Source organism: Cervus canadensis, chromosome 18 (genome assembly GCF_019320065.1).
Source record: "Cervus canadensis isolate Bull #8, Minnesota chromosome 18, ASM1932006v1, whole genome shotgun sequence".
In the NCBI taxonomy this organism is placed as follows: Eukaryota; Metazoa; Chordata; class Mammalia; order Artiodactyla; family Cervidae; genus Cervus; species Cervus canadensis.
In genome coordinates this window covers 16,592,692-16,615,598 of record NC_057403.1, presented here as the reverse complement: position 1 = coordinate 16,615,598, position 22,907 = coordinate 16,592,692, and the positions used below count along the sequence as shown (strand labels likewise).

Genomic DNA, 22,907 nt, shown 5'->3' with positions numbered 1-22,907 from the left:
AGAAGAAAGAGCTTGATTGTGGTTCTTAAGAATTGCAGTTCGGGAGACACAGATTCCGGTAAACTCTTGAGTGCTGGCAGAGCCAGTTAGGGGCTTCTGAGGACATAGGTCAGCAGGTTGTTAAAGTCGTGTGGAGAGTATTCTAATTGGCTGTGATACATGTAAAGGAATATTTGGCTTTAAAGAAGCTGTCATGAGTTTCTGTAGTGTAAGGGTGTGATCAGTATCTTGAGTTTCTGGCACATATTCTGGATGCCTGTGTGAATACAGTAAGTGGTCAAACGATCAGATCCCAAACGATCTTACCTGCAATGTCAGAATTCCTCAGTGCCCCCCACCCCCCATCCTGGCCAGTTGATCTTAGAGAATACTTTTAGCAATGCGGACTTCATTTTGGTTTTCCTTTCACGAAGGGGACTTTGTGGAATTCTAAGGAGGGTCATGGGAGAATTTCTGGGAGGCCATAAGAGTATTCTGGAGAGCTGTGGAATAGAAGATTTTCCAGAGAGAAAAGGAGGGAGGGAGCGCTTCCTGGGAAGGATCAGAGGTGAATTTCCAGAGGAAAATGTTGTAGGGGACTACAGGCAGAGTGTGGGGGGATTTATTATTATTATTTTTTAATGATAAAAAATTAAATCATTTAGCTTAATTAAAATGAAAGAAAATTAAAAATTCAGTTCCAGTTAATTGGTGACGAAATCAAGTGTCCAGTAGCCAGCATGTGCTTAGAGGTTACCATATTGAACAGTGCAGCTTTAAAGAATTTGTTCGTAAGGTAGAGAAACTCCACATATGGAAAGAGCTTTAGTGTTCCCAATGTATTGTTTATGCTCTGTAAGCCCATTTTTTATGCATCCCCTTTACACTTTTCAAAAGTACAATAATGTGAGGGTGAGGTGTGTGTTAGTCACTCAGTCATGTCCAACTCTCTGTGACCCCAAGGATTGGGGCCCACCAGGTTCCTCCATTCATGGGATTTTCCAGGCAAGAATACTAGAATGGGTTGCCATTTCTTTCTCCAATTATTATTTTAACACTAAAAACATTTTGTATTTGGGTGCAGCCAATTAACAATGCTGTGATAGTTTCTGATGAATAGTGAAGGAACCTAGCTATTGTATACACATACAAGTATCCATTCTTCCTCTAACCCCGGAGTGTGTGGGGATTAATAGGGAAACAAACCTGGGGAATATCAGAGGGCTTGAGAGCACTCTCAGATTAATCTGAGAGCTGGGGACCTAGCTCTCATCTCTGAACCCTAACATTCCCTTTCCCACTCTTTTCTCCAGACCTACTGTGTAGAAAACCTGAAGGCAGACACTTACTGTAAATGGCGGGCAGCCAGGGCAGGCGAGAAGACCATCTCTATGGTGCCCTTGGTGATTCTGCGCACCACCACCCCATCTTTTTTTTTTTGGCCTGTCTGCTATGTGGCATGCAGGGTGTTAGTTCTCTGACCAGGTACGACACCCGTACCCCAAGCAGTGGAAGCTCCGAGTCTTAATCACTGGACCTGCCCAGAGCAGTCTCCCTGCCCCCATTCCTTAATAGAAGTCTGAAGGTCCAGGGTCCAGACTCTGCTCTGGAGTTAACTGGAAGTGAGCGGAGGCAGTTTTCCCTTTGGGCCTCAGCATACTCAGTGAGCAGTGTGGTCCCTGTGCCCTTGGCAGAGAAGAAAGGTGATGCAAGTCTAGGCCAGGGATGGATCGGTGTGCGGCATGTGTAGGTTGCTGCTCCTTTCAGGGCCTTAGTATCCTCAGTTGGAACAGAGTAAATCATTGGCACGCATCCTGCTTTCTGAAGTCTGAAGGCTTAGGACTGGAAGGCGTCTCATATCATCTAAGCCAATCAACCTCATTTTAAAGATGGGGAAACTGAGGCCTCTGAAGGGCCAAAGTGCAGTGGTCAGTCTTAGTGACCGTTGTGGACTGCTCAGTGCTTTGGTACATGCTTGGTGAGGTTGGAGGGAGCAAAGGGAAAAGGAGAGTTTGACCCAGGATGGTGACAGAATTCCCAACAGGCTGTTCCCATCAGGCATAAGAAACCTGTGGGAGAAGCCAGCTAGTGTGTTCCCAGGTGCTGCCTGGGTGTTCCCCTGCGTGATCTGGCTCTCCAGGGAGTCGGATGATGTTGGAGCTGTTTTCGACCCCCCCACATGGCGGTGCTGAGACCTGAACCCAGTGTGGGTGCTCTAGCCACCTTTCTCTTGCTTCGTTGTGTTCATATGTTGACTTTCTTTCCTTTTTATATTTATTTATATTTGGCTGTGTTGGGTCTTAAATTGTGTCAGGTGGGACCTAGTTCTCTAGCCAGGGATTGGATCCTGGGGCCCCTTTCATTGGGAGCACGGAGTCTTAACCACTGGACCACCTGGGAAGTCTCTGTTTTGGGGGGTTTTTTTTTTTAAGTCATTTAAAATTTTTTTGTCACACCACATGACATGTTGGAACCTTTGTTCCTTGTCCAGGGAGTGATCCTGGGCCCCTCTTCCCTCCCGTGCCCACCGCCCCCTGCCCCACCCCAAGCTCCCTATTGGCAACATGGGTTCTGAACCACTGGACTACCAAAGAAGTCCTGGCTTTCTCAATTTTGGCCATGTTCCTCCCTTCTGAATGTTTGGGTGTTTGGGGAGGGATGCTAGGTGCGAGGCTTACGGAATTGGGCTAAATATATTATTGTCTGTCTCACCCAGTGGTTCTGAAAACATTTTGGTTCATAGACCATTTTGAGAATTAGAGAGAAGCTGAGAACTCTCCTACCAGCAATAATACACAAACCCACAAGATTTACTGAATGACCTTAGGTGTTTAAATATCTCATCGTTCCCTAACATGGTACAGTAAGAATAATGAGAGATAACTTATTCAGCATTACAACTCTCTGGGAATGCCCTGGTGGTCCAGTGGTTAGGACCCTACTCTCCGAGGGCCCAGGTTCAGTGCCCAGGTGGGAAACTGCAACCAACAAAAAACCTGCCAGTCACCATTCTAAACACCTCATATGGGTTAATTCATTGAATTCTCATAAAAATCCCGTGACCTCAGTTCTATTTATTATCCCCTTATATGATGAAGAAACTAGACCCAGAGAGGCTATACAATTTGCCGAGAGCCAGTATTTTAAACTGAGAGAGATCCAGGTGGCTGACAAGTTAATCTCTCATACCTGGCTCAAGTCCCCATCTCTCCCTCTTACTCACTCTGTGACCTCAGGCGAATGGATTCATCTCGCAGAACCTGTTTTATCATCTGTCCATTGGGAATAATGTGATCTGAGCCCAGGGTTATCGTGAAAATCCAGAGACATCATGTTTGCAATAGTGCGCTGTCACTACGCAGGTGTTTATGTAAAGGGTGGGAATTCTGGAGAAGGAAATGGCAACCCACTCCAGTATTCTTGCCTGGAAAAGTCCATGGACAGAGGAGCCTGGCGGGCTGCAGTCCATGGGGTTACATGACTGAGCATGTGCGCATGAGGATGGAGGGAGATGGGTTGGTAGCAATAAAGTGGTAGAACTAAAAAAAAAAAAAAAAGGGTGGGGATTCGTGTGTGTATTGCTGGATGATCCTGCTGGGCTCTTTTATGATCAGGAACATCCCATTTAATTGTGCACCGTAGCTGCAGTGGGAGCAAGAGGAGACAGAATGTGGGGAGTGAGGGAGCCAGAGGACTGAAGCGACTTAGCAGCAGCAGTACACAGGGTGACTTCAAACTCACTGAATCTGGTCTTGGTTCTTTTCAAGCAAGAGATAAGCAGTAAATTCAGGACACATAGACTGATGTGTAGGTTTTCCTTCTACTCTGTATTTTTTCCCTCAAATAATATTTCGCAGCACCTGTGTATTACCATCTGGGTTTCAGCTCATGAAAGCCCCACACAGGTTTTTGGTTTGCAGTGACCAAAAGAGTCTTTCACCAACCCATCACCTGCTCCCAGGCTGGCAGTTCCAGCCTCTTGGCTAACCACCCCTGCGCCAAAAGCTTGGCTCCAGTCTTCTGCTGGAGGGACATTCTTAGAGGAATTGTTCAGTAGCAAATGAACATGTTCCATTTCTGTATTTCAGTGTTTTCTCTTCACCCTGTTTCCCATCGTGGTGTTTTAAATTCCCTGCCTGCTTCTGACAGGACACGTGTGTACAGCGGGGACACAGTCCAGGGAACCGACACAAGCGCAGCCCCCGTCCTCTGCACCAGACCAAGGAACAGAACCCGCCTCCCCCGCCTGAGTCTCCTTGAGCTCCTTCCTGTCACTGCCCCCCACAAGGGGAACCATAGCCCTGATTTTTAACAGCTCTGATTAACTTTGCCTGTATGTAAATAGAGTCACATAGTATCTAGTGGGCATATAGTACTTTTGCCCCTGACTGGTCTGTTCTTTGCCAGCTTTGTGTGTTAGTTTCATTCTGTTAGTTTCATCTTCCTTGCTGGGTGTGGCTCTAGAGGTTCATTCTCATTTCTGCCTAGGATTCCATTGTCGGAGATGAGTACTGTAGTTTTATTAGCTTTACTTTTCAAATGGGTGTTATGTGCATGTGGTGCTTAACTCCGAAAGGCACAAAAGGGAGGGTGTACACTGAAAAGGACGTCCTCCTCGTCAGCCACCTGCTTCAATCCCCTCCTGCCCTTCCCCTCCCTTTCCTGCTCCCCAGGTCTTCACAGCGGCAATCACTGTGAGCAGCTTCTCAGGTGGTTCCTCAAGTCACTGTGTCCACATGGAAGCATATATATTCACCCCTACCCCACTTTTAAAAGTATGTTGTTGGAGAAGGAAATGGCAACCCACTCCAGTATTCTTGCCTGGAAAAGTCCATGGACAGAGGAGCCTGGCGGGCTGCAGTCCATGGGGTTACATGACTGAGCATGTGCGCATGAGGATGGAGGGAGACGGGTTGGTAGCAATAAAGTGGTAGAACTAAAAAAATAAAAAAAGTATGTTGTATGTCCATGGTCCTCTCCCTTGCTTTTTTCCAAGTAACCTTATCTTAGAGGTCTATTGTTATGGCATCAGGGTCTACCTTATTCTTTCAAATGATTCATATCATTGCCTGTCATGGATGTGGAACCTTTTTGTATTATTTTAATTTTTTGACTGCGCTGCAAGGCATGTAGGATCTTAGTTGCCTGACCAGGGATCGAACCTGTGCCCACCTCAGTGGAAGCTCAGAGTTTTAACTGCTGGACCACCAGGGAAGTCCCTTTAATTTTTATTTTATGTTGCAGTAGAGTTGATTCAACAATGTTGTGTTCATTTCAAGTGTACGGCAGTGATTCTTTTAGTTATACCTTTGTGTTTATATGTATTCTTTTTCAGATTCTCTTCCCAAATAGGTTATTACAAAATATTGAGTATAGTTTGTAAGGTGAGTACAGAGAAAAAAGAGAGTGAGCTGGGCATTCAGGAAGAGAAAGATTTATTATAGGAAGAGAGAAAGTGACTGGCTTTGAGAGAAATCAGTGTCTCCCTTTATGGCCAGCACTTCTCACACCCTGTTGTTGGGAAATCTTGCCCCGAAGTGGGGAGGTGTCTTAGTTTATCTTTAATCTGCAACCGGAGTCTCCTGATCCTGTAGGCGGAGCAGTCTCATGGTCAGGTGGTCAGGTAGTCTTGAGAAACTGGCACCGGCAGGGAAAAACAGGATATCGCCTTAAGGAAAAGACAGGATGCCACGTGGGCAGTGTGGCCACTGTGACTTCATCCCTTGTTTGTCAGGTCATAACAGTGGGACATTTTTAACTAATACGCTCTGAGCCCCTTGTGGACCCTAACAAGTTCGCTGTGCTATACAGTAGTTCCTTTTGATTGTATACTTTATATACTAGTGTGTATGTGTACCACTGATGTACTTTTTTGTCTCTACAAATTTGTCTGTCCTGGACATTTCATATGAATAAGATCATAAAATATGCTGCCTTTTGTGTCTGGCTGCTTTCACTTAGCATCAGGGTTTCTCCACATTGAAACTTGAATCAGTCTTTCATTCCTTTTTACAGCTAAATACTGTTCCATTGGCTCAGATGGGAAAGGATCTGCCTGCAGTGGGGGAGACCTGGGTTCTGTCCCTAGGTCTGAAAGATCCCCTGGAGAATGGAATGGCAACCCACTCCAGCATTGTTGTTGGGAGAATTCCATGAACAGAGAAGCCTGGCAGACTACAGTCCGTGGGGTCACAAAGAGTTGGACAGGCCTGAGCAACTAACACTTTCACTGTTCCATTATAGAAAATATCAAACAATATGTATCCATTCATATGGACATTTGGGCTGTTTCAATGTTTTTAATCAGAAATTTTCTATTTATCAAAAAGGAAGACAAGGGAGCCCATATGAGAAATAAGAAACAGTCATTAAAATATAAATGTATACGTCCTACCGGATGAAGGGCTCCGTGCTTTATAATGTGGGAGAGGCAGAGGTGTTGAGTCTCGTTTTTTTAGTCCATGCCACGTAGCAGTGGGGTCTTAGTTCCCTATCCAGGGATTCAACCTGGGCCCCTGCAGTGGAAGCTCGGAGTTCTAAGAACTGTACCACCGGGAAAGTTTCAAGATGTTGAGATTTTACCAAAGGATTGAACTTGTGGAATTAGAAAGCAGTGTTGGCTTGTACTCAGACAGTTCTTCAGAACTTCTCTGCCAGTCATGAACTGTATGTGACATGTAAGCCATTGATTTTCCTGTCTTGGCCTTAGTTTCCCCATCTGTAAAGCCAGGAGAGTTACTGAGCCTTCCTCCCAATGCTGAGGAAGAACTTACTAAGCATGGTAGACAGAATAATGGACCCCTAAAGGTGTCACACGGAGAAGGCAATGGCACCCCACTCCAGTACTCTTGCCTGGAAAATCCCATGGATGGAGGAGCCTGGTAGGCTGCAGTCCATGGGGTCGCTAAGAGTCAGACACGACTGAGCGAATTCACTTTCATTTTTCACTTTCATGCATTGGAGAAGGAAATGGCAACCCACTCCAGTGTTCTTGCCTGGAGAATCCCAGGGATGGGGGAGCCTGGTGGGCTGCCGTCTATGGGGTCGCACAGAGTTGGACACGACTGAAGTGACTTAGCAGCAGCAGCAAAGGTGTCACAGGCTTCCCTGGTGGCTCAATGGTAACAAATCCACTTACCAGTACAGGAGGCGGTAGATTCGTCTCTGGGTCAGGAAGCTCCCCTGGAGGAGGAAGTGGAAACCCATCCAGTAGTCTTGCCTCAGAAATCCCATGGACAGAGGAGGCTGGTGGACTATAGTCCATGGGGTTGCAAACAGTTGGACACAACTGAGCCGCCACCACATACACACACACACAAGTTGTCCACATCCCCAGAACCTGTACATGTGTCCTTTACATGGAGAAAGGGACTATTGAGGGTTTTTAAAAAATACTTATTTATTTTTACTTATTTACTTGGCCATACTGAGTCTTAGTTGTGGCATGCGGGATCTTTTGTTGTTGCCTGCAGACTCTTAGCTGCAGACTGTGAGATCTAGTTCCCCGACTAGGGATCGAACTCAGACTGCCTCCATTGGGATGGCGGAGTCTTAGCCACCGGACCACCAAGGAAGTCCCTGTAAGGATCTCAAGGTGGGGAGATGGGCCTGGATGATTTGGGGGGAGGCAGTGTCATCACAGGGGTCCTTATCAGGGGAGGAGGGTGACTGGAGAGCCAGTCAGAGGAGCTGTGGGGATGGAAACAGAGGCTGGAGCAATGCCACTGCTGGCTCTGGAGACGGAGGAAGGGGCCAGTGCAGAGGAGTGCAGGGACTCTAGAAGCTGGAGACAAGATGAGGAAATGATTGTCCCCCAGAACATCTAGAAGGAACACAGCCCAGCTGACACTGGCTTTAGCCCAGCCTCATGACCTCTGGGAAGTTATAAAGCAGCTTTCTGTCTCAATGGCTCGCCTGTGAAATGGAGATGAAAATAGTTGCTGGCTCCCAGAGGTGTTGATTGGTCCTACATGGCAACCCACTGCAGTACTCTTGCCTGGAAAATCCCATGGACGGAGAAGGCTGGTAGGTTACAGTCCATGGGGTTGCAAAGAGTCAGACACGACTGAGTGACTTCACTTTCACTGGTATTATAGGTCTGCCACACCGTTTACACTTCAGTGCCGCCACAGTGGCTGTGCATTGCAATGGTTAGCATCCTGTGTCCCGTCAATTTCTTTCAGAAGTGGGGAGACGCCCTTAACTCATGAGGAAACTGCAGCTCAGAGAGGTTTTATGTCACCCAGTGCTGCACAGCTTGGCAGTGCCAGGGCTAGATTTGAGCTCAGGCTGGCCTCCGCACAAGCCCAGGCTCCTCCCTCTGCTGTAGGGACGCTCCTGTCTGTAGTGGTGTGCTGGCAGTGTCTCCAGGCCACTGCCCGGCTGGGGGGTGACGTTGCAGATCGGGTCATCGGATGTTCCTGGCTGTGTGGGGAGGCGGACTAGGAATCTTTTTTTTTTTTTTCTTTTTTAAGGACTAGGAATCTTTGGGGATCATAGTCACTTGTCATTCTGTGAGCCAAATAAAACACCCCCAGAAACTTTCCAGGTGTTCCAGTGGTTAAAAATCCTTCTTGCAATGCAGGGGACACGGATTTGATCCCTGGTCAGGGAACTAAGAACCCCCATGCCTGGGATCAACTAAGCCCAGTCACCCAAATGAAAGATCCTGCAACAAAGATCCCGAGTGTTGCAACTGAGACCCAAGGCAGCCAAATAAATAAATTAAAAAAAAATAGCCTCAGAGTGCTTCAGCCCCTGTAACTTCCTTCCACCGCCATGTGGCCTTCTGTCCCTTTATGTCAGACAGAATGCAGACTTTGGGAGAAGCCTTCCTACAGTCATCTCTTTACTTATTTTAGGCTGTGCTGGGGCTTCATTGCTTTTACATCGGCTTTCTCTAGTTGTAGGGAGTGGGGGCTCCTGTCTAGTTACAGTGCGTGGGCTTCTCTTGTTGCAGAGCATGGGACATGGTCTTCAGTAGGTATTGCATGTGCACGCAGTCATTGCAGCTCAAGGCTCTAGAGAACAAGCTCAATAGTTTTGGCTCATAGGCCGAATTTCTCTGTAGCATGTGGAATCTTCCCAGACCAGGGATCGAACCCCTGTCCCCTGCCCTGACAGATTCTAATCTAGCGCGCCATCAGGGGAGTCCAGCTCTTCTCTTCTTTCAACACAGTCATTGAGCAGCGACCTCCCGACTGGCAGTGACAGGGTGCCCACTATGGGCTGTGCCCTGTGGCCGTGGTGTTTATGTGCATAAATCCTACACAGGGTGATCATCCCCAGTTACAGATGAGGAAACTGAGGCTCCAAAAGCTGAGCCGACAAGGTGCTATAGCTAGTGTGCAGCAGAGCTGGGCTCAAGCTCAGGACCCAGTAGTGAACAAACCAAACCAGGCCCCTACCCTCAGGGAGCGTCCACAGAGTCCTATGTGATTGCAGGCAGGGGTGACAGATAGGCAGTTTGTCATAGTGCCATCAAGGAGAGCTTGTGGTGTCAGGTTAGAAGCCCGTCCAGCGGAGTCTGGTGGAGCCAGGAACACGGGGTCTAACATATCGTGTGTACGTCAGCGGTCTGTTCCACCTTACTGCTGAGAAGTTTCACTGCAAGCGTAGGTCTCAACTTGTTCATCCATCCTCTTGTGGACGGGCATCTAGACTGTTGCCACTTTTTGGTGGCTTTTTTTATCTGCACCTCCCAGCACTCAGGATCTTAGTTCTCCAAGCAGGGATTGAACCCAGATCCCAGCAGTGAAAGTGAAAAGTCCTCAACACTAGATCGCCAGGGAACGCCCCAGCACTGTTTGACTATTATGAACAAAGCTGCTGTGAACCTTCGTGTACAAGCCTCTGTAGAGAGCTCTCTTTGGGATAACTATCTAAAAGAGTGAAATTGCAGGGCCTTCAGTTAGATCCAGGACTTGCCTGTTGGCTCAGTGGTAAAGAATCTGCCTGCAATGCAGGAGACACAGGAGAGGTGGCTTTGATCCCTGGGTTGGGAAGATGCCCTGGAGGAGGGCATGGCAACCCACTCCAGTATTCTTACCTAGAGAGCCCCATGGACAGAGGAGCCTGGCGGGCTACAGTCCATAGGGTCACAAAGAGACGGACATGACTGAAGTGACTTAGCATGCAGGCAGATGTGTGTCTTACCTATTCGAAATGGATTGGTTTACAAAGTGGTTGTTCCATTTTACATTACCTTCAGCAGTATGTGAGCTTCACATCTTCACCGATACTTGATATTGCCAGTCTTTATTGATGTATTTCTCTGGGCAGCTCTTAGTTGCAGCTGCACATGCAGCAGGATCTAGTTCACCGACCAGGGATCGGACCCCGGCCCCCTACATTGGAAGTGCAGAGTCCTAGCCACTGGACCGCCAGGAAGTCCCACTAGTCTTTTAACTGACGTGCGTTGAATTTTATCAAGCGCTTTTGCCACCTTACAAAATACGTTCTAACCAATGAGGTTGCCCTTGGACGCACATTTTTATTCTCAAGGTCCTAGGGAGTTCCCTGGCGGTGCAGTGGTTAGGACGCCACTCTCTCATTGCCAGGAGCCCAGATTCAATCAGTCCCTGTTTGGGGAACTAAAATCCCACAAGCTGTGCAGTGTGACCAAAAAGAATGATAATAATAATAAAATAAAGGTCCTATTAGTTGTAAAAAGATAAACTGAGGCATGTTATAGTTTGAAGAATCCATTTAAGCAGAGAATTCAAATCAGACAGCCAAAACTGAGAAATGATTAGAGGTGCTTTGTGGGTGGGCTAGGACAGAGGTTTTTAGAGAGAAACCATGGAAGCAGAGCAATTATTTAATTGGCTTGAGCTTGAACGTTTTGAATTAATCAGTTTTATTGGGGTTAGTTCCTTTACAATACTGTGTTAGTTTCCCCTGGGCAGCAACGAGAATCAGCCGTCCGTACACACACCCCGCACTCTGGGGTTTCCTTCCCGTTGAGGTCAGCACAGCGCTGAGTCAGCGCCCTGTCTCTGCAGGAGGCTCTCGGCAGCATCTCTGCCATACACGGCGTCAGGAGCATATGTACCTCAGTCCCAGTGTCCCAACCGCCCCACCTCCCCAGAGCTTAAAGGATTTTCTTCCTTGGAAAAATCGAGGGACTTGACTATTCACAATTAGTTTATTTCATTTTCTTAGATTTGAGTTCATCAACTCTTGCTTAAATTTTGATTGGTTTACTGAAGCTACCTAAGGCTTTAGAGTCACCCAGTCTAATGGCGTCCTTGTTTAAAATTTTACATAAAATCAGCCGTCTTTGGGGCAATTAAAAAAAAAAAAACAACTTCTTGGCACGCAGATTCAGGTCAAAATTCCACCTTTTAATTACAAGAAGAGTCAATGCATTTTTGGCTAAAACTGTATCTAATCTGGTATGTGGATCTTTATTAGTCATCTCTTATCTACCTAGAAAAGTGGAATGGTCGGCTCAGGCCTTTATGTTTGCAGAGTCTGGAAACCGTTATGTCAATAGTCTCCCAGTCCCTTGAGGTTTTTTAAATTATTATTACCACAGTTTAATTATCAGCTTTGCCTGCACCAGGTCCTCACTCCTGCGCGTGCGCATTCTCTAGTGTCAGCGAGCGGTGTTCACTCTCCTTGTGGTGTGCGGGCTTCTCATCACCGGGGCTTTGCTGACTGCGGAGCAGAGGCTTTTGGTGCCAGCTGTCAGTAGTCGTGGTTAGGCTCAGTTGCCCTGAGGCACGTGATATGGATATTGAGAGCCCAGCAATGGCGGGGAGATCCTTACCCGCTTACTTTCATGTTGTGTGTTCCATAACATCAATTTGCTGTTGTTCAGGACCTCAGTCGTGTCCGACTCTTTGCGACCCCAGGGACCGCAGCACGCCAGGCTCCCCTGTCCTTCACGGTCTCCTGGAGTTTGCTCACACTCCTGTCCACTGAGTCACTGAGTCCAGGATGCCATCTAAACCTCTCACCCTCTTTGGCCCTGTTCTCCTTTTGCCTTCAGTCTTTCCCAGCATCAGTGAAAGTGAAAGGCGCTCAGTTGTCTCTGACTCGTGGCAACCCCACTGACTGTGGAATTGTCCAGGCCAGAATACTGGAGTGGGCAGCCATTCCCTTCTCTAGGGGATCTTCCCACCCCAGGGATCGAACCCAGGTCTCCCCCATTGCAGGTGGATTCTTTATCACTTGAGCCACCAAGGAAGCCCTCCTAACATCAGGGTCTTTTCCAATGAGTCAGCTCTTCACATCTGGTGGCCATAGTACTGGAGCTTCAGCATCAGTCCTTCCAATGAATATTCGGGTTGATTTACTTCAGGATTGACTGGATTGATCTCCTTGCTGTCCAAGGGACTCTCAAGAGTCTTCCCCAGCACCACAGTTTGAAAGGATCAACTCTTAGGTGCTCATCCTTCTTTATGGTCCAAAGCTCACGTCTGTACATGACTGCTGGAAAAACCATAGCTTTCACTATATGGACCTTTGTCAGGCAAGTGATGTCTCTGCTTTTGAATACGATGTGTAGGTTTCTCATAGCTTTTCTTCCAAGGAGCAAGCATCTTTCAATTTCACGGCTGCAGTCACCATCTGCAGCGATTTTGGAGCCCAGAAAATACAGTCTGTCACTCTTTCCAGTTTTCACTCATCAATATATGGAATCTTTGTGTATCTGAGTCTGCAGTTTGTGGTTTCTACTGACCCTTAATCATGGAAGCGTATTTCCTGATGCTTAATGGTGTGTTTGTGTGTGTGTGTGTGTGTGTGTGTGTGTGTGTGAGAATTCCACTCCTGGGTAATATATTGGTGGAGATTCTTTGAGGGGCTGGTTTGAAGTACATTCCCCCAAAGAGGATTTGCCCTCTCAGCAGGTGATACTACATACATGGGACCACTTAGAGTTTTCAACTTGGCTCTTTCCACATTGATAACTACTTAGGAATTTTGCTCCAAATCGTTGACAGTAGAGATCGTAGATGAGAATACTAGAGTGGCTTGCCATTCCCTTCTCCAGGGGGTCTTCCCGACCTAGGGATGGAATCCAGGTCTCTTGCATTGCAGGCAGATTCTTTACCATCAGAGCCCCAAAGTAAGCCGTTATTGGTTAGGAGTCTGCTGAGAGAAGTTTCCCTGTTACCCTCCTGCCCCCCCAGACCTCAGGCCTCCCACTGACTTCCCCACCAGGCCCATCTCCCTTCATTTACCCTCAGGAAGAGCACTCACCTCTGCACTCCTGCAGCTCAGGGCCGTCTCCTGAGAGGCCTCTCTTCCTGAGCTGGGGCCCATGCTTTCTTTCCCTCTCCTTCCACTCCCACCACATTGTTCTTCAGTCGCGAAGTCCTGTCCGACTCTCTGAGACCCCATGGACTGCAGCACGCCAGGCTTCCCTCTCCTTCACTATATCCCAGAATATGCTCCGATTCATGTCTGTTGAGTCGGTGATGCCATCCAACCGTCTCAACCTCTGTCACCCCCTTCTCCTCCTGCCCTCAGCCTTTCCCAGCATCAGGCCTTTTCCAGTGAGTCAGCTCTTCACATCTGATGGCCAAAGTATTCCCACCACCTACAGCCCTTTGAAAAGCAAGCTCCGTGACACCTGGAATCAGCGACAAGGCAGAAACCAACATCAGTGCTACCCATTGTATCAGTCTGGGTCCCACCAGGAGGCCGAAATCACACCAGTTACTTTACCAGAGAATTAATAAAAGGAAATAGTAAGGAGGTGGCTCAGTCAGTATAGAATCTGCCTTCAATGCAGGGGACACAAGTTGGATTCCTGGTGTGGGAAGATCTCCTGGAGAAGGAAAGGGCAGCCCAGTCCAGTATTCTTGTGGGGAGACTTCCATGGACTGAGGAGCCTGGCCGGTTACATCCCATGGGGTCGCAGAGTCCGACACGCCTTCGGGACTAAACCACCACCGTTAAACTAAAGAGGACAGAAGACTCAGGTAGAACACAGAAGCGAGTGCTAGGAGCAGCCAGCACCCTTAGGGTTGGAGGAAGAAGAGATAGGGGTTGGAATTATTGAAATGTGGGTGTTTTGAAGCTTGGAGGTGAACCCTTGGGGCTGAAATTCAGATCCTGAGGAGGGGGTGATGCCCAGCTGGTTCTGGTCTTACCCTGAGAACGTGCGGTGAGGCTAGTCCTGCAGGTCCTGGGGCGCTACAAACTGGACTCACCTGCGCGACCCCGCCCCGACCCCCGCTGCCAAAGTGGCCTCAAAGCACACCTGAGGTGCTGCTCACGTGACCTGCAAGAGCCCGCCTCCCTCCAACAGCCTTGCGGTCTCTCTCTCTCTCTCTCTCTCGCTCCCCCTGCTGGCGGAGCCTGGGAAGCAGCAGCTGGAGATAGAGTCGTGCCCAGCATCCCACAGCATCCAGGGGCGCGGCGCAGGGCGTCCTGCTGCAGGTGCTGGAGGAGATGCGCGGGGACGCCGAGGCAGTGCTGGAGATGGCGCGGGGTCCAGACTCTAGCATGGGATGTCTGGGCCTGAGAGATCACGGGGCGAGGGGTCGGCTAGTCAGAATTTTGCGTGCTTGAAGGGAATCAGGGCTCTGACTAGGGGTTGGAGTAGGTGACGTCTGCTCGCCAGGATTCCTGGGTCCTGAAGGGAAACAGACTTTGGGGGATGGGATTCCTGATTTCTCTGGGAACTATCAGACAATGGAACTCCTCAAGTGAGTTGAGGGTTTGGACTCCTCGAAGGGGCCTATTTGGTCTCTCAAGAGTAGATGTAATAGGTGTCTAGTTCCCTTGCGGAGGAGGAGGTGGATGCCCTGATTGCTGATGAAGGCAGCCTCCTTCCCATTGGGGATTGTGACATGAAGGAGGGGAGTCTGGGTTCCCCAGGGAGCTGGAATCCTTGGGCTTCTGAGCCACAATGGGTATAAGCTATAGGTTTCCGGGGTTGGGGGATAGGCCTGCATCCAATGGGCTTTGAATCTTCACTGGGGAAAGGCTGGTTCTCTGGAGTCTCAGAACTCCTGGCTCCCCAGAGCGCTGTGGTCCTTGCCTCTTCGTTCATGGCTGGTGGAAGGTCTCCATGTAGAGCAGGGGATTGGGGTCTGTGTGAGAGAAGTGGAGATCCTTTCGTCCGTCTTGGGGAATAGGAATTCCATCTTCATTGCCCTAGGGCCAGACAGCCCCTTGCCGATCGGGGTGGCCTTTTACAAGTGGCTCAGCAAATGGCATCTACATGCAGAGTTATCGTGAGCATCCCACGTAGGCACACCTGTACCCGCATTCTCTCTCTTGCACAGTAATAGACTTGCAACCCCTCCTGGAAGCCCGGAACACGGGGAGCTCAGACTTCAGTCTCACTCTTTGCCTTTGCTCAGGGTGCCCTCCTCTCTGACACCATCTCTGACTTGACCCTGTCTGACTTCTCCACCCTGCGCTTCCCTGTTTCAAATTCCGTCTACCCTCCTGCCAAGGGGCCTCCTGCCTGGATCAACTCTCAGAAAGCAAGACCGGCTTTGTTTCCATGTGTCAGCGCCCACTGTCCTGATCTTGTTCACATGGCTGTGTGTCGGCACCCTTGGTGTCACAACTCTCTTTTGGAACAGTTGCCTTTTAAATCATGAGTTTTCAAAGGGTTGAATTTTAGGCTCCGGGGGCAGCAAGTTGGTAGCAAGGCATCTGTCTCTGGGAGCATCCAAATAGAAAAGACGGAAGACTCCATTTTGCAGGGAGCACTGGCTGTCCTCAGGGTGAGTCTACGGGGCACCTGCATGCTAGCCGGCCCTTGAAGGCAGAAATCAGCGGAAACAAGATGAATCTTGGTGTTGCCACTGGCAGAAGCAGAGGAGGTCCAAAAGCCTCCTCAGCTTAGCTTAAGTTCCTACTTGTCTGGAGAATGATAAATTTGTGTCCATTGAGGTGAGGAACCATGAAGCCCAGAGAATCAAAGTTGGCTTTCCCTGTGGTATTTCTTGGTGGAGCGAATAAAAAAATAGAAATTCTGTTGTGTGTCTGTTCTTTGGGTTTCAGGGGGGTGGAAGATGCTTGGGATTCTGTTAGCTGGAAGCCTAGACTTCAGGGTCTGAGGGAGGAGGGATGGAGAGTGAGGACCTCAGGGTCCCTGGAGAGGAGGGATGGTGGGGTTGTGTGCAGGATAGAATTCCTGCAGACCCCCAAACCTCCGCAGGGACCTTTGGTGCACTTGGGTTTTGTGCCCCTGTCATCTGCCATGAGAAGGACGTTAACCAGGGAGTCAGATATCCAGAAGACTCCATGAGGTGAACTAGAGTCCCCCTCCCAGACTGGAACCAAACTGACCAGAGCACAGCCAGAAACAGAGCTACCCCAGATACCTACAACCCATAGGAAGAAGAGTGTTTCTTTTTACAAGTCTCAAGTGGGGCATGGTTTGTTATACAACATTACTACAGCATGAACAGACTAATACAACTTTGTTGTTTTAAACCACTGAGTTTAGGGACTGGTTTGTTACTGTAGCATAACCCAGACTATCCTGATAGATGCCAAAGTCTAGTAGCTGCCACACATGGCCACTGAGGAAGTGGCAGCTATTAGGATGGTAACTCTTTGGCCAGATACATTGTCCCAGAACCCACGCTGCCTTCAAGGCGCTAGTGCAGGGTGCTCAGGCACTCAGTGGGGTCTGACCCTTTGTGACTCCGTGGACTGTAGCCTGTCAGCCTCCTCTGTCCGTGGATTCTCCAGGCAAAGATCATGGAGAGGGTTGCCATGCCGTTCTCCTGGGGATCTTCCTGACCCAGGGATCAAACTGCGTCTCCCACATTGGCAGGCAGATTCTTTCCCGTCAGAGCCACCAGGGAAGCCCCTTAAATGTGCTAGGCACTGCACTAAGTCCTTTTTTCGTGTTCTTTCATTGGACTCTTAAGACAGCCCTTTGAGGTTATAGTTATTATCTCTGCATTTTACAAACATGAACTCTCAGGCAAAAACAGGTTAACTAGAAAAAAAAAAAAAAAACAGGTTATCTAGGAGAGGTGATCATGGACTCTGGAGTCTGACCCTCCCAGCTGTTTGACCGAAGACAAGTGAGACCACAATCCTTGCCTCAGTGTGTTCCTCTGTAAAATGGGGGCAATACTTTCAGCTTCACGGAGATGTGATTATGACATGAGGTACCGCATGGAAAACAGTTAGCATGGGGACCAAGCAAGAAGTAATCCCTTAAGAAGAGGTAGCATCTTCCATTTCTTTCTTCCATAGAGAGTGTTCCCAAGGGTTCAGACCCCTGCTTTTCTCATCCCATCTCCCCGAAATGCATCACATCACAAAGACTCAGGATCGTTCTGTTAACTTGCTTAATTTATAGACACATGGGAACTGTAGAAATTTCTAGAAACACAGCTGACAATGAATGGAGACCAAACACCACGTGGGCCTCAGTTCCTCACTCAGCCTTGCCAGAAGCCTGGGGGCTTGGACGACAGCTGGTCTTCTTGATGGTCAACAGACGAGAGCCTGCGGGCACCAGGGTCCCAGGCTTGCTGTGGCAGGCGGTCTCCGTGCCACAGCCCCGGGCCGCAAATCTGATGCCTGCGGGAGGGGGTTATAGACTACAGTCAGGATCTCCAGTGCCTCCCTCCTCCTAGTCCAGGGTCACGTGCCCCAGCTACCTTCTCCCCCGGATCTTTGGAGCCACTCTCTCCCTTAGAATATGGAAGAATGAGGCTCCAGTTCTGGGACCTTTTGGGAACACTGTGCCCTCCTCCTGAATTCCAGGTGCCCCTTACCAGGCTGTGCGAGGCCAGACACGGCGACACAGTGGGTTTCCTCACCCACGCAGACCGCTTCCTGAGTCGAAGTGCATGTTTCCGAAAAGGCAGCGATGCAGGAAGGACACCGAAGGCCATTCTCTGTATGGTTTCTCACGATCGCTGAAGAGGAGGGTGGAGGGGAAGGTAATTGGAGACGTTAGTCCCTTTCCCAACATCACAAACACTCAGGGGACACCAGTTGCTAATGCACACTGCATTTTCAGAAAACAATATTTGACTGCATTGGATCTTAACTGCGGCATGAGGAATCCAGTTCCCTGACCAGGGATCAAACCCCTGCAGAGAGCGCATGGAGACTTAGTCAGTGGACCAGCAGGGAAGTCCCTGGATACTGCAGTTTACAGTAGAAGAACCAAGGCTCAGCGCAAGGAGGACGCTCGTCCCTGGTTACAGGGCAGGTCAGGAGCGGGTGCTCACAGGTGGCCCTGGCGGGGGAAGGTGGGCAGGGAGGGACTCCAGCTGTGGGGCTCAGCCGGGGCTTACCAGGCAGCGGGTCCTGGTTGCACCCATCGTTCTTGCAGCAGCGCCTCGTGGAGCCCATGTAGTTCTCAGTGTTCATGGTGATGGCGAAGGATCCTGAGTCACACTCGCTGGATTTCACACACCTCTTGTAGCTGGTCACCGCCAAGGAGCCCTCTGCAGGATGACCGTGGGCAGAAGGCTCAGTGGCCCCCGGTCTGGACCCTTGCCCTGGGCTGTCTCCCCCACCTTATCGTAGCTCCAGCCCACTGCTGTCTAGAGAGGTCTCTTCCAGCTCCCCACATTCAAGCCCCCTTTCTGCCTGGGGCATCATCTGAATGGATTATCAGGTATGCACCCCATCCTCCCCCTGTCCCCAGGCTGTGCTGGACTCTGCAGAGTGGCCCCTTCCACCCCAGGGCCACCCCACTGCATCCTGCAGGGGTCGCACCTGGAGTGGTCTTTTCCAGACCACCTGTAACTAACCCCAATCCCCTGTAATGGTCTCTTCCAGCCTTCAGCCCTCCCCTGACCCCTGGAGTTCCTTTCACCAAATGCTGGGATGGGGCCGTCATCCCCACCTGCTGTCACACCCATTTCCTTCTCCATCTAAGGTAGACTCTTCCAGATTTCCCAGGGTCACTCCCCAGACTTCTTACCTATGGTCTCATGCTGCCCTCCTTGGCTACTCTCAGGTCTTGCCTGAAGTGGTCTCTTCCAGTCCCCCTGGCCTTCCCCTTCCCCACCACAGATAGGGTGTCTCCTCCAAGACTAGGGTTTCTGCTCTTTATACCACGTGTTTGGGTGTGTAGGGCTCAGTTGTACCCAATTCTTTGCGACCTCATGGACTGTGCCCAGGGATCCTCTGTCCTTATATGTCTCTTTCTCTATGACAAATTTGGAAATCCCAGGGTGCCAGGGTCCAGCCTCGGCAGGATCCAGGTGGTACCCTCAGGATGAACGGCGTCAGCGAGAGAGAAGACACGTGAGACCAGCCTTGATAGTGCCAAGTCTGACAGGGAAAGAGAGAGAGAGAGAGAGAGAGAGAGAGAGAGAGACACCAGACGGGGGGTGCAGCAGAGTCTGGCAATGCTGTATTTTTTGAACTTGGCTTTTATACTCTAAATTAGTACATTTCTAAGGGGAAGATAGTTTAACATTACATCAGCTTGTTCTTCACGAAACCAGGGTGTTTTCTGCATACTTCTTTGTTTATGAGGATCTTATACATTATCTTCTGGCCTTGGGGCCTATTAATATTTTATGCAGATCAGGTGAATGTAAACCTATTTTCTGTTTCTATGGTGACCTTAACTTAAAGGTAGCAGTCTCATAGGGCAACAGTACAGAGTAGAAGTATATCCTTGTTAACACAAAAATTAATCCTTCTGCAGAAATTGTCATTTGCGTTTATCTAAGAAGTTTATCCCAGACTGACTCTGCGACTTTGGTGAGGCAGCTTCTGCCTAGCACTCTTGGCTGACAATTAACAACCATCTCATTGTTACCACACTAGGGCTAAGTTCTTATTTCTCTAGATCTTTAACTATATTAACAATGGTTTCTATAACACAATCTTATCACATTAAAACAAAAACACAGCAAGCAAAACACAGCAAGCAAATGTTAACCCAATAGCTACTTTTAGAATAATTTTTCTTGTGTTTTCTAATAGGACTCCTTCACCCCTCAGAAATGCTCTATGTCTATTAGGGCTTTTATATAATCAGGTTCTTTATGCTATTTTATGATTAGGATATTGTAAGCAATCATGCATATTAGTACCAAGGGCATAAATGCATTTGGCTAACAAACTACCAGCAAAGGAGTTTAAATTAAAGCACTCCTTTCACCCTGGATAATCTCATAAAATACCACCACCTGGGAAACTTATTGATTAAAGTTCTAAATTGATTCTTATTTGGGAAGAGATCGGGGAAGGCCTTCTGCCTGTGTCACAGAAATTAGGGAGTAGTCTGTTGAGGCAGGCATCAGAAAGACAGGTATCATCTTTAAGGTGAGCACCGGGGGCAGCTTTTCGAAATCCCTGAAAACCTGATCCGCCTTGCCTGTCAGGTTTTCTCCCTCATGACCTTATCATGGGTGGGATCTCGTGTGCCGGCTCCCAGCACCAGGGGGTGCAGTGGTAAAGAACCCCCCTGCCAATGTAGGAGATGCAAGAGATGTGGGTTCCATCCCTGGGTGGGGAAGATCCCCTGGAGGAGGAAATGGCAAACCTCTCCAGTACTCTTGCCTGAAAAATCCCATGGACAGAGGAGCCTGGTGGGTTACACTCCATGGGGTCGCAAAGAGTCAGACACAACTGAGCTTGCACCCAACTCAAACCAGCCCCCGTATCTCCCTCTTTCTCTTCAGGAACAATAGCTTAACATCCCACATCTCTGGGAGACCCCTCGCAGCCCAAGAGAATCAACCTGATCACATTCTTTGCAACTCACCCAAGTCTGCTGTACACCCACCCCTTCACCTTTTACATATTAGATTTCCCCCTTCTCTGGATTTCTCTCTTCCCCCATGTCCTTTGCTTTCCTAATTCCTTCTTTGGTAACAAAGTCTGTATCTGCCCCTCCTCCTCCTCTCTTTGGAGTCTCATCTTCAGAAATCCTTGGCCATAGTGGTTTCCGTCATTCCACCAGATTCTCTGTTCAACACCCACCTCGAGATTGCCTTTCCCTCTTTCCTGACATACTCATCACTCAAAGGTTCCTCCCCACGCATGGTGGTATCTGCCGCCCACCTCCCCAGCATCTGATACCAGCCCCTGCCCACTTACTTCTGTTGCTCTCAGTCAAGACAACCATGCAGGAGTCTTCATCTGGGGCACAAGTCTGCAGTTTTCCACTGCAGTTGGGACCGTCACTGGTACACACCTCACAGCTCAGCGGGTACCCTGCAGTTAGAGAACGGGGCTCTAGTGAAAGGCGCCGTGGTCTGTGGGCCATGACTCCCGAATCCAGACGGGGATGGGGATGGCGTTGTCGGGTCTGAAGGAAAAGTTCTGGTGTCTCCCTGGTTATTCAAGGGCAGGACAGTGGCCGCTGAATAGGGATCTGTCGGAAGCTCAGCAGGGATGCAATGGTCCTGAGAGCAAAGCTGCTTTCTGGGGCAAGGCAGAAACATGTCTGATCAGGGAGGAAGTTTATGTAATTACAAGGCTGGGGACTTGGGATGCTAGACCACCTGATAAAGCTAAAGGACCTTGAGGGGTCCTGCTGCAGTTTTCCATGGACTTAAAATTTTTTTTTAATATTTTTAATTTTCTTTTTTCTCTTGTTGCCTGTGTTGGTTTCCTTAGAGTCCTGGGAGGAAGGAAATCTCTCACCCTCGCCTCATGTTTTTTCATACCAATGACAAATACTAATCATACTCTCTGATTTTCCAGAATTTAGGTGTCTTATTTTGAGACACTGCCTGGGATACAGGGAGCAGAACCCATCCAAACCCATCCTTTCACAGAGATTTAAACCCACATTTTTTTAGCTCTTCCTCCCTTGGGGACCCAGGCTTTCTGCCCTTTACCCTCTGCCTTCTCCATGAATTTCAGTTCCCAGGACACCTCCTCTTTCCCTTCTCCCTTGAGGACATGGCAGAATGTTCTCTCATACTCCTTGTTTTGAGGGTCCCAGGAATCCAGAGCCCTAGTCACTTACCCAGACCCAGGAGGGTGCAGAGCAGGGCGGAGCCCAGCAGGAAGGTCTCAGGTTTCATGGAAGGCTTCATGATGGATGGATGACTGACCCTGCATTCCCAGGTCCCCAGCTGTTCTTATAGGAAGCTAAGAAGGGGCGGGTCTGGACCTACCTTACCCCTAGGCTAAGAAATGATGATGTAAGCCCTGGGGGTAGGTCTCTGCAGCTCTGAGTGGGGGAGACTGAACCAGAATCCAAAAGGAGCAGGGGCATCTTGTGCCCAGGCCCCTCCTCCATGCAGCCCCAGGCATCTTGTCTTCCAATCTTCTCTTGCATCAGGTCTCACCGCCCTGCCCTCAGCCTCTTTTTTCTTCCCTGAAGCCCAAGATCAGAATCAGGTCATTTTGTTTCTTTAGGGTAGAGCAGCTGCTAGGACTCAGGTACCCACCCCACCCCGTTCTCTCCTTTCCCAAGTAGGTGCCCAATGTTGCTGAGGCCCTACCTGTGGGCGCCAAGCAAGTCCAGGCTTGTTCTGCCAGGGCATGCTTGGCTCATACTCGCTTTTCTGTGTTTGGTTTGTCTCCATCTCTGACCCCAACCCAGGATGCACTTGGGTCTCTCGCAGACTGAACAGAGGGGTGCTTGTTCAGGGCATGGGGATCGTAGGAGACAGATGCCCAGAGTTCACACTGGAAAAGTGAGGCATGGTTGGAAGCAGTCAAGATTGGGTGTGTGCTTGGCTCGGGCACATACTTTGTGTTTTACTGAGGTCCTTTAAACACTGTCTACCTCAGGCCAGATCTTCAGGGATCAGAGATTTTCTCATATGTGTGTATGTGTGCGTGTGTGTCTGCGTGTGTGTCTGTTTGTGTTGGGCGTGGGGGGGTTAGCCAGCCAGCCAGCCATGGAGGGGATCTTGTTGCGGTAGGCTCCCGGCTTTCTGAAAAAATCCACTCAAGTTTCCTGGCCTCTTGCTTTCCAGGCTTCAGTTGGGGCGCTGAGGATGGCGAATTTCTGCTGGGGACCAATCCTGCAGGCGAAGCAGGTTGCTAGAAATCCT

The 22,907-nt window shown here is 49.2% G+C and overlaps 1 protein-coding gene across 1 annotated transcript; it reads right to left on the bottom strand.

Annotated features, from left to right (window-relative positions):
- Positions 1-17,252: 17,252 nt before the first annotated feature.
- LOC122421137 (phospholipase A2 inhibitor and Ly6/PLAUR domain-containing protein-like) lies at positions 17,253-22,507 on the bottom strand. Its single transcript, XM_043436944.1, has 5 exons — positions 21,869-22,507; positions 20,992-21,108; positions 18,222-18,374; positions 17,694-17,837; positions 17,253-17,496 (listed from the first exon to the last, which is right to left on the bottom strand). Exons 1-5 carry the CDS (start codon positions 21,936-21,938, stop codon positions 17,351-17,353), a joined length of 630 nt encoding a protein of 209 aa, XP_043292879.1. The 5' UTR covers positions 21,939-22,507; the 3' UTR covers positions 17,253-17,350.
- Positions 22,508-22,907: the final 400 nt, after the last annotated feature.